The following is a 12,251-nucleotide window of genomic DNA, read 5'->3' on the forward strand; positions in this document are numbered from 1 at the left end:
GTAATTCCTTCTGCTTAAAATAGAAATTTAGACCAGGTAGTTAAAATAGAAAGGATTCCTTAAGATCTTATAGAGTAGTTATTTTCATTTGCATCTGAAAAGCATTGAATTTTCATCCAACAAAAATGAAGTGGTAAGAAAGTTAAGGTGATTGAAATAAATTGAAATAAATTGCAGGCCATCTCAGAAAGATTAGTGCTTTCTTAAACAGAGAATAGATAATGTTCAAAAATCCGTCTTTTAGGCTTTGGATGTTTCTGTAATATTCTTCAACTGGGAAAGTTCCGAGGGGTAACATTAGCCAAAAAAATGATCAAGAAAAGGAAGTGAATCTGAGGTTCTCCGTTGCCTGCTTTGAAAGGAATTAATTAAAAAATCAGTAAATGAAGACACCAAAGTTTATGCTCCACCCAATATTCACTTTAGAGCTTTGGGAATGGTCTTAAGATGTCAAACTCTCAGATTAATGAAAATCTGTGAGGTAATTCTTTCTTAAGTAGGTTTAAAGATGTCTGTGTCATTGGGGATTCCTTAAAGAATAAAGAGGTAAGTAAATTAGCTTTTTTACTACAGAGGATCTAGATTCACTTCCACTGATTGGGTCCTTGCAGACTTGCCTACCTTTTCTCTCATTCTGGAAACTGGATTTGATTTTTTCCATGTCCCTTTACTATACACTTGAGGGAAGCACAACTAGCCTGACATCATGATTTCCAAGTGCCATACCAAACATGGTCTAAAATATTTTTTCTAGTAATTAGATGTTTTTTTACCAATGGTCAGAACTTTTGAATTTAAAAATATATAAATAAATAAAATGCTAGCATAGAACTCAGATCTATCCTGTATCTATATTCTGTTAATATGATTGTTTTATCCTGCACCATCCTGTTGATGGTGAGCTAGAATTAAAAAAAAAAAAAACATGAAACCAAGAAAGTGCAAAAACTTCCAACAGAGAAATGTCTCAGACACAGAAAAAAAGCAATTTTAATATTTTCTTATGCCACATTTCCCTGGTGTAGATATTAAATTGCAGATGCCACACTGTTTTGTGAGCTTACAGAAATTTTAAACTGTCCTTCTCAGCATCATTTTATTTGCAATATGAGTCTTCACTGTATAATAAATATACTGTTATGAAGCATCAGAACATATTACTGCTAAATTTTGTGACAACAAAGTTTTTGTTAGTAGTAATTAGTAAGTGCACAAATTTAACATATTTATGCAGTAATTCAAAGGAAGTACATCCACAACAGCTTTATTTTTTATGCGTTGGTTAACAAGAAACATTGCAAACTGAGTTTTAGCAGTATGGGACAGGCAAAATTCCATTCAAAAAGTGATGAAAACCAGTAAATTTAAAAATTAGCCATCAATATTCTGAAAATCCACCCCCACTCCCACCATTGTATCACAGGAAGTAAAGAATCTGAAGAAATTTTGTCTCCCACTGAGACACTGCTTCAGCATATTTTAAAATACTAAGGGTAAAAACAGCCTCCTTGACAAAATGCAGAATATTCTGCAGGGAAGGAGTCAGATGGTATGAAACGTTTTTCCTGGTTGTCATTTCACTCAAAGGCTGCAGATGATCTGAGAACATGTTAAACGTGTTCAACTGCTCTGAAAACTTTTGATATGTCCGAAGCAATTTGCCAGTGTTAAGGTAGGAAAAACATTGAAATGAAATAATTGGCACCAGTCACATAGCAAATAGAGTTAAAATTAGATTTAGGAGTCTTGATCCAGAGCCAGATTTTCAGAAGCATTCAATATTAATTTAGCCCTCCTGCTACTGAAGTCAATGGAAAAACTGCCACTAATGACACCTGAAATAGCCTTAGGCCTTTAATAAAGACTATGCAATATTTATGCTCCTCTTCTTCAAGGACATTAAACTGCTCTGCTATTGACATTGTTATTTGCCATGGCAATATTATGGCATTTTATCAGGTGCCACGACTGAGAGTGATCCAGTTCCTCAGCGCAGTTTTGCTGTAGTGGTTTCAGAACCCGCATGTACTGAATGTGTTTAGGAAGCCATAGCTTCTGCAGGAGTTCTGAAATGGAAGGGAACTCACAGTCCTGCTGTCCCTCCTCATCAGTCCCTGCACTGTACAACCGTACGGTACCTGACTCCAGACTTTCCCAGCAGGTCCTGTCCTTTCAGATGGCTGGACCCTTAGTATCTGGGCTTTTACATCTCATACGTTTAGAAAATAGAAGTACGGACACAGTCCCATTTGGGTCAGTGTCGTAGAACACAGTAACTTCTCTACTAAGGTAGTCTTATGAAACTCTCGGAGACTTTCCAGAGAAAGTATGTATCTTACTCCTTTCTCCCTGTATTCCTTTCTTCCAAATGTCTCCATTAAGACTACCACCTGTACAGGTGGGGATAAGGTTATGTCTGAACTAATGAAAAGTGTTCTTGTGAAACCCCACAGGAATAAGAAGATGACAAGAAGAGTTGCTTAAGATATCTCAACACTACCTGGTGTTATGTAATAATTAAAATAGTCTTTAATATACATTGATTTAAGGGAAAAACATTCTGTTAATCCCCTTGAACTCTGGAAGGCTGATAAGAGAAACATCATGTCACTTTCAATGTATTAATATATAATATCTTAAAATCATATATGTATGTATTAAGATATATCTATTATATCCTAATAATATCTATATTAATATCTTGCAGTCGTAGGGTTGCTCTCCCACCACACCCTAGGAGTGGAATTCAGACAACTGAACTCTCCTAGACTTTGGTTTCTGAGGGTTTATCGTGACATAAAGAGGAAAATCAAAATCATAAGAACTACTCTTCAGGTCAAGGCAAGGCTACCTTCCCTCCCCAACAGCCACATGAAAGACTTAAATCCAGTTTGCCCAAACATGCAAATCACTAGTTATAGCTGCAAAATAACAGTTCGGTCCTGACCCCTGTCCAAGTAGTATGTGATGAGACAAGAGACTAATAGCTTAACTGGACTTCCCAATACATTTTTCCTCTATTTTTGATTCACTATAGATAAACATTAATCATGGTTATTTGAAGGCATGGTAATTCATTGGCCTTTTAAGTACAGTGTGCATAAAGTGAGCTTCTGTGTGAATTAGAAATATGCAACTAAGCAGCAGAATTTGAATTTGAATTTAAGACCTAAAAACACTGTGTTTTTATATATGAAGCAGAAATGTGATTTGATACGTTTCCAAGTCAGTGGGTCATATAAATGATTTTTGTGGGAAAAAAATGCAAGAAAAAAAATCTAATGTAAGCATAATATACATATATATCATTAGTTCTATAACTTAATCTGTTTTAAAAGGCATTACTAATTACTGTTCTATAGTTATATTAATATCAATCCATAGAAAAGGGAAATTTCCAATCCTTTACCTCATCCTGAATCTCCAAATTACTTCTAGTAAAAACATGGTCAAGTAATTTTCTTCTTCAATGCAGCACAGATTTGCACTGAAAGCAAAATAGACCATGGAGATATTTGTTGAACAGGATAGTTTAAGGGATTCAAGTGCTTCTGCTCATGGCTGATAAAAAGGGAGAGATCTGAATCATTATCCTGGCCTTTTCAATCCCTAAATGGACATTTCAGCTATTTCTCACAACTATTTAAAAGGCTGTATTTCCTTCAAATTTGGAATGAAAGCAAATTTTGAATCCTCAGAAGTTGTTGTGTAACAGAGTTGTCACCTTCAGTTTGCTTCTATTAAAAAGAGTGTAATCTCTCCAGGCATGAATGATTCACACTCGTTTCCTAGTCCACAGAGTAACATAGCAGGTATCTTCACAGATCCTGCCATTGCATAATTCATGCAAGTCTGAGTCTCCTGGATATCAGGAGGCAGATGACACAGGAAGAGTCAAAGGGAAATGCCTGGCAGGTTTCTAGACAGGGAATGCACCTTGCCATTTGCAAACAGTCTTGTGATTTATAGTAATTGCACCTGTTGATAGTGGTTGCAAGCCCTCCTAACCCTTCATATCTCATCTCAAATGCTCTTATTGCTGACTCATTCTGGATCAGTTAATAATCTGCGTTTTCCTTTTTCCAAGCACCTAAGAAGGAGGCCTGTGGCAAGTAATGCAATCACAGATTCAGATTTTGCAAATCTTGCCTGGCTGTGGAGCAGTAACAAAGAGTGATTGATCTTGCAATAATTTGGACAAAACTACCTAGACGAGTTTCTAACAACTTTAAATAATTTTGTTTAGTACCTCACTCTCAAATAGGTCTGTCTATATCTCAGTAGAGTTATTTGTGCTATTCTCTTTGACATAAACAAACTATGAAACTGCACCCTCGGTAGTGCTGGTTCACTGAAACACTGGCCATGCCCTTAATGAACTGGAGAACTTTGCAAAGGCTTGCGGTGCTTAGCACATATTCTGCTACGGGACTGCATTTCAGGGCTATGACTAACATGTGGCAGCAGAAAAAATAGCACCTTATCTTGGATTCCCCCCTCTTTTTTTGTCCTGTTTCAGTTTCTTCACATCAATTTCTAGCAAACACAGTGGTTCCTTCATTCTGGTTGTTACCCATCCTAAACCTCGTTCATTTTTCATCATTTCTATTTCTCTGTTACGTGTTTTCCCCTCTTGACTTTCAGCTAAATCTTAGCCTTACTGTACAATTTTATAAGCTCTTACAGATTCCTTTCACCAGTGCAGGATGTGTTGGGATTCCTCCATTATGTCAAAAGACATTTAATTTGAATTCTCATGTGCAAACACTCTCTGTCTAAGCTTTGTCATTACTCTTTTATGAAGTAGAAAATGCTGAATCTATCAAAGTAGTATGCTTGTTCTGTTTTAAACTGGTTTATCTATTGTTATGCTTTAACGTGTATGCATAGGGTTGGTTTTGTTTTGTTTTGTTTGTGGGTTTGCATGTTGTTTTTTGGGGGCAGTATTCATTTCATTCAAATTGTATGTAACAATTTGCTGTTAGCATCAGTGCGATGTAGTGTAAGCTGCTGCAAATCCTGCTCCAAATAGAACATATGCTGCCTCTGAGATAAAGAGATTTCTGTTGAAGAAACGCATTCCAATATAGGAGATTAAATTTAATTATATGGAATTCCAAATTTGTACTGTAGTATTTCAGTCAGTATGATTATTAATAGACCAAATCCTGCTCAGCAAAATTGCCAGACTCAGGCCACTGGTAGAAAGAAATTAAAAGCTTACCATTTTATTTTAGAGTTTTGTTGCTCATTTTGTTCTTTTTTTTCCTCTTTTTCTTCCAGTCAGACACAGAGTTTTGGGATAAAATGCAAGCAGAATGGGAAGAAATGGCTCGCAGGAACTGGATTTCGGAGAACCAGGAAACACCGGGGCAAGTCACCATCTCAACCATTGAGAAGGTAACACAAAGTTTTTAATACAGCACATCCTTCCTGTGAAATTTTTTGAGCCTCAGCTGTTCAAGGGAACCCAAGAAAACTCTTCGAAGATAAGGAAGCTAATTTTACCTCATTTAAAGCTCATCCTCTTTAAAGTGTCTGAGTAGAGTAGATTTGGAAGACTACTGTAGTGAGAACACACTTAGACATGCACGCTGTGTGAACTCAGCCAAATGGATCACAAAGCAAACTGCTGGATTCTGGGCGCTTTGAAGACAGGTGCTTAAGGAAGAGCAGCAAATACTAAGAAAATCTGGGCTGACACTTTCAGAGAATAAGAATGACACGTTCTGTCTCTCTTCTTCACTCCCTCCATATTGCATGCTTTACTTTTGATTATGTTATGTAGCATGCACACTTCACACTGCAATGGCAAAGGGATAAAAATGCAAAATCTAAAAAAAAAAATAAATCCTAAAATAGATGGTTGAAACACCATTCTATATCTTTAAGGTTAATTGAAGATTTCAGGGTAGTAACTGAACAGAGATCAGGTTACAGTCACCACAGGGAGTCAACCACTTGACGTGTGCTTTTAACCATCAAATTGGATGTCCTGGGCTCATGCGAGGTTCAGTTCTGCTGTTACTGCAGTCAGTGTGAGCTTGGACATTATCTTTGATGGAGAGTCCAACATGAGTATTAGTAAGAATAACTTCAGAGCTAAAATAAATATACAGAGAGCACAATATAAATTCCCAGTGGTGGTTAGGTTTTTTGTTTGTTTTTTTTTTTGTTTTACAATTCTTGTAATTTAAATTTCACAGAGTAGCTCATACTTTTTTCATAGAACAAAGGATGTTTACATCCATTTGGAAAATTGTGAATCATTTAATTTTACAGTTGATATTCCTTACTGCAATACTTCATCATGGGTCCCTTAACTCTCTTCTCCAGGGATATTATTTTCATACAGAAAACCCCTTCAAAGACTGGCCAGGTGCTTTTGAGGAAGGACTGAAAAAAATGAAAGAAGGTGACCTGCCAGTTACAATCTTGTACCTGGAGGCTGCTATTCTGCAAGAACCAAATGATGCAGAGGTATTCACTCTTGTGCCTTTTATTGACAAAGGAAAAGGGGACACCCTTTAGCATGCAAAGATGGAATGGTTTCATGGCTCAAACCTTTGCTAGTCATGACTGACTGAAACAGATTGAACAATAATGGTTTTGGAATAGCATATGCCTTGAAATAGATAAAGGTGAGCTCTTCATAAAACGAGAATCTAATCTTGAAATTATAGAATTTCCAAGTTGTCATTTAAAAGCATTGGAAGAGACAATATTTCAAACTTTTCATTTTTTTTTCCTGATGTTTTCAAACTATTAAACATTGCTATTGAAAAAGCCATTGAGTGATTGAACAAGAATGTTGACAAAAACTTTAAAGTTATATCAATTTCTACAATATTGATTTTTTCAATGGGTATATATTTAAAGTCTGTTTTCTGTGAAACCTGAAAAATATTAACAATAATTACAATTTAAGTATCTAGGTTTCTTTGAATCTCTTGCTACGGTAAAATAAGCAGCAGTATTTCAAAAAGCCCAGACCTTCTGGAATCCTTTAGTCATATACAACTTAATAGTTATTCTTCACTGTTTTCCATAGAAGTCTAGTTATATTTAAAATATACAGTAACTCACATTTGAGAAAACATCATGTGATTATGCACTGACAGAATACCTTTGCACTGATTGATTATAAAAATTAACAGGCCCAAAGATATTCAAAACCGCATTGATTTGTACTGTTGGTATGTTCACCGTAGAAAAATCTGTAATTAGAACAGATCTATTTTTATTTACTTCCCTGCTGAACAACGATACTAATTGTAACTCTGCTTGTGCTTGGGTATATATAACAAAATAATGCAGTGATGATTATTTTTGCAGGCCTGGCAGTTCCTGGGTATAACACAGGCAGAGAATGAAAATGAGCAGGCAGCCATTGTCGCCCTCCAAAGGTAGATGAAGATAATTGCTAAGTAAGGGGTCTAATGAGTATTAGGTACTGGAGATGTAGGTATACTTAACCTCATACTTGTAACATTAAGCATTTATTTAACTAAGTAAACCATTGACATAGGTACAGAAATCTTCCCAGTAACTTCAGAGTGATTAATATTTCTGTTTAACGAAATAAGTACAACATTTAATCTAGTAATGTAATTAGTTGCTCAGAAGAAAAATTATGTGGCCTGATAAACATGAATTAGGCATAATGCAAATACAGCCTCTTTTTGATACTGTAGCCACTTGGCATATTTTTTTAGTCTGTCCTTTAATGAAGCAGTTTTCTTAATTGGAATGAGCACCCTCCAGCAGCTGAATTCTAACCTGAGAACATTTATGGTTGATAGAGATATGAAGATGATCTTATGCTTGTCTGTAAAACATCAGTTCCAAAATATCAGCACTAGTATTACCTTTCTCTAGTGGGTTTTCATGTCTCCACTTGAAACAAGTACCCTCTTCAAATTCATTGCATTAGCAATGTTAACCATCAAGTCACTTCACCTAAGGATTCTCTAACTCATTTATCTGTAACTTAGTGTATCACCTGATAGTGAAACCAAGGGATTGCCTGATTGATGGCTTTCCCATTCCCACAGATTTAAAACAAGAACATTCAAACAGTAGACCAGATTCTGTTTTCATTTCATTATATATATAGCTGTAGAAAGATTACTCAAGTTGACCGGCTCTAGCATTATCAAAGAATTACTGTGAATTCAGCGTCAGTGTCAAGATTCATAGGAGAGAGATTTTTGTCTTCAAAATACTTTTTTATATATCTGAAAATCATATTAAACTGTTTCCTTGAATTTACATGAAGCTTCTTTTTATTTACTAGACAGTTAATATAAAATGAGTCTACCGCATCAGAGTACTCATAACCAAAAGAATGAAAACATAACCTGTATACATATGTTTATGTGCATACATGTGTGTGTATGCATGGACATATGCATGCATATGTGTGTGTATACATATGCATAATGCTCATAATGAAAGTATTATTGGTTAGATCTTATTTGTGTGAGTGATTGATTATTTTTTTACACAGGCTGTTGTGAAAGAATTCAAGAATTGTGTTTCACTAAAAAGAAAAAATAATCAAAACATTTTTATTTTCTGCCCAGGTGCTTGGAACTACAGCCAAACAACCTAAAAGCTCTGATGGCGCTAGCTGTAAGTTATACCAACACTGGCCATCAACAAGAAGCTTATCAAGCTCTAAGAAACTGGATAAAGCAAAATCCAAAATACAAGTATATAGCAAAAAGCAAAAAAGGGTCCCCAGCACTTACCAGGAGAATGTCAAAAACATCAGAAGAAAGGTAAATGCAGCACAAATCCTGATGGCGGAAATGTAATGACCACTACAAATGACGGTGCATTCAAAAAAAAAAAAAAAGTCCATTAGTTGGCAGCCCTTCAACATGTTTTCATGAGCCCAATAAATGTCTCTGAATTGTGAAATGCATCATAAAGTCATTAAAGGCTTAAATATCATTTATAGAACCAAAACACTAGGGCTATCTCACTGCGTGTCATTTGGAAGACAGGCCTTATGTTTTACCCTTATCACTTACAAGCCTTGGGTTGACAAGATAATTTAGTATAAGCAAAAGTAAAATATGCAAGTTCTGCTTAATTGCTAAGTGCATTATTCTGCTGTGGCCTCATCACCCGCTGTTGTCAGTGTGAAGGCTTTATGAAGCCTACAGTGGGTATAGAAGTCTTAAATTATGGCTCTACAGGGGTCTTGGGTAGTTACTCGATCTACACCTCTTAAGAATGATTACTATTTTTACCAGTCTAGAACTCTTTTACTGCTGAGAAACCCATCCTATTTTAATAGCTTTGGTAAGCCTTCACGTTTTCTTACTTGGATTCATAGCAGCACTTTGACTTCACTACATAGATAAACTTTTGTATTTCAGAAATAAGCTTGCTACAGGACCTGGAAGTAAGCCTTTGCCATGATGAAGTTAAAGAAGTTTATTTTCAAATTTTAGGAATATATCACTTCTGATACATCCAATACAAGGATTTTAATTTCTGGCTATGCAATCAATACTGCAATGTTTCCAAAAAAATGTAAGATGCAACTTTATGTTATTTTTTTCTCCCTTGTCTAGCTCATTACTTGAAGAAGTAAAGGATTTATACCTGGAGGCTGCTCATCAGAATGGTGATATGATAGACCCTGACTTGCAGACAGGACTTGGAGTTCTTTTCCACCTGAATGGAGAATTTAACAGAGCAATAGATGCTTTTAGTGCTGCTTTAACTGTTCGTCCAGAGGTACGCTTTTTGGTTTTTTATTTTTAAGAATTTAGTTTTACAGGCTGTTTTCTTTCTTGCCTCTTGAACAGACCAATATTAATGAGATGTCACTTCAGCCATTAAAATTTTAATACCTGAAATAGAAATGTTAATTACAAGACAGTCCCATTTAGAAACAGATTTATATATGTCCGATTTCTAGCTGTGTGCTGAGTAGTTGTACCAGTTATATAAAGTTGCCTATAATCATAAATCAGAACCTCCCATTCTGTGTCAATTAAGAAAAGACACGATACTGTTATTTTCTGCAGTCCTCCCTACTTTGCAATCAAAAATGAGCTATTATTGAGCCCTCTTTTGACACCTACAGTAGAAAACTCATTTTCTCACCAGGACTATACATTATGGAATCGTCTTGGAGCAACCTTGGCAAATGGAGATCGAAGCGAAGAAGCCGTTGAGGCCTACACACGCGCTTTAGAAATACAGCCTGGCTTCATTAGGTCCAGATACAATTTAGGCATAAGCTGCATCAACCTAGGGGCATACAGGTAAGTTAGAAAAATGCATAAACTAAAAAGTCGTGGATCATATCTATCAAGTGAAAATTCATTTTCTAGGTAGAGCTATCTCAGAGTATAGTTTATTAATCTCAGCCTTTTTAAAAAAAAAAAAAAAATTACTCAAAGTACTAATGAATGATGCCTTTTTTATATCCACACATCCTACATAACGGAACTACTGACTTTCTATTAAAAATATAAATCTCTCATTCAACAAGCTGCTTAAACAATTTTAAGCTGTAAATGCAAGTACTCTAATAGTAATCAGTGGGATTATTCTCACACTTAAACTTAGACCTTAAGAGCTTTTCTAAAAGAAAATATTAAAAGCCTGTCTTTAGAAAGGAAACTTCAGTTAAACTGCTTCAAGCTGCTAATCCTGTCAAAACCACTTTTAATACGTCCTTCAGGAGTCAAGGGTGATATTCCAGGTCTACGAAAGATGGTCCCAACTGTCAGCTTAAGACAGTTAAGGTAAAGGGGAGCTATACAGCAATGAAGACAACTTCCCCAGATGTACGAATTAACTAATAAATAAATAATAAACTCTGAATTAGTGCAAGCCATGTCTGCTTGTTTAAAGCAAATCTAACAAGAGTAAACAGAGAGATTGATGAACTGCATTGTTTAAAAAAAAAAAAAAAATCAATTCTAGCATGGCATTTCCTAAAGTTTTAAGCTATTCATTAAGCAAATTATATTGCATGTTTCTTTTTTCTTCTTTCCTACAGAGAGGCTGTCAGCAACTTTCTCACTGCTCTCAGCTTGCAAAGAAAGAGCAGAAATCTACAGCAGGTTCCCCATCCTGCTTTATCAGGCAATATTTGGGCAGCACTTCGAATTGCTCTGTCTATGATGGACCAGCCAGAACTGTTTCAAGCTGCCAATGTGGGTGATCTAGACATTCTGTTAAGAGCATTTAATCTAGAGCCGTAGTAAAAAGCATCCACAAATTGATTAAGTTGTATTAGGAAACAGAGAACTCTTTTATTACTCATCTCAAAATGACAACATCTTCCAAAAGATCACAGCTGTAGATCGGTAGGGGAATTCTCTTGGACATTATTCAAAAAGGAAAAGTTCAAAAGCACAAGATATTGTAAATAGGCTCAAACTCAAAAGATCAAAATGAGCTGCAGCTAATCTGACAGAGCCCTGAACTCAATGAAATAGCCATTTCTGAAGAATCTTCATCCCATGCAAGCTATCTCTCTCTATATGTACACAGCTATACAAAGAAAAATATATTACAAACAAACCTAGGTAATCATTATTGCACATGTAGAATGGCAAGCAATGCATCCAAGAAACCTGCTTAGCAGCTCATCACACTATACTGACATCACTTTGCCCTACGACGTGGATTCCCTGTCCTTTTAGTTTCTTTGAAAAATCTTTTTGAGGTCCATCTTCAACATAGCTCTGAAAATAGATGCATGTAAAATGGATGTATTTTGTTTTGAATATATTTATTAGTTGGCAGTCAAGAAAATCTTTGCTTCTGAAGGTACCTTAATTAATTTGGGCCAAATTCTGCAGGCTCACAGTGTTGTAAACTATGTGCAATATTAAGAAGAACATTGTACATGGAGGTCTATGAGATTAGGCCATGTATATATTGGAAGGACAAGTGTTTCAAGCAGAAGCAGTAATTTGCACTAGAATTGTTGCTGTTTAAACCAGCTCTCTCTGACCATGGACAGAGTATGTCTGCTTCTAAGGAGCTCGTAGCAGGATCTGCACCTATCTATGTATACTTATGCACTTTAATCTTTCTTTTTGTAAAATTGTGCTGTGCTTTATTTTAATTACTAACAGCAGGATGTACAGGATAGCCTTGTTGGCATAGAGGACCAAATATCGTTTCCTGAAATGTGATAAGAGGGTTTTCAATATTCTTATGTTTAAAAAATGCAAATACAGTATAAACTGCAATATCTATTAGAAAGATTA

The 12,251-nt window shown here is 35.7% G+C and overlaps 1 protein-coding gene across 5 annotated transcripts in view; it reads left to right on the plus strand.

Annotated features, from left to right (window-relative positions):
- PEX5L (peroxisomal biogenesis factor 5 like) overlaps nucleotides 1–11,234 on the plus strand; it is a gene marked incomplete at both ends in the record, with an annotated part of 100,508 nt that extends 89,274 nt beyond the window's left edge. For all 5 annotated transcript variants that reach the window (XM_084292401.1, XM_084292402.1, XM_084292403.1 and 2 more), the window contains 7 exons: nucleotides 5,284–5,400; nucleotides 6,337–6,480; nucleotides 7,336–7,406; nucleotides 8,586–8,783; nucleotides 9,588–9,753; nucleotides 10,129–10,286; nucleotides 11,030–11,234. In XM_084292401.1, the coding sequence (XP_084148527.1) occupies nucleotides 5,284–5,400; nucleotides 6,337–6,480; nucleotides 7,336–7,406; nucleotides 8,586–8,783; nucleotides 9,588–9,753; nucleotides 10,129–10,286; nucleotides 11,030–11,234 (1,059 nt within the window). The remainder of the gene's footprint in view (nucleotides 1–5,283; nucleotides 5,401–6,336; nucleotides 6,481–7,335; nucleotides 7,407–8,585; nucleotides 8,784–9,587; nucleotides 9,754–10,128; nucleotides 10,287–11,029) is intronic.
- Nucleotides 11,235–12,251: the final 1,017 nt, after the last annotated feature.

This window comes from Netta rufina (genome assembly GCF_964035555.1).
Source record: "Netta rufina genome assembly, chromosome: 9".
Taxonomy (NCBI): domain Eukaryota; kingdom Metazoa; phylum Chordata; class Aves; order Anseriformes; family Anatidae; genus Netta; species Netta rufina.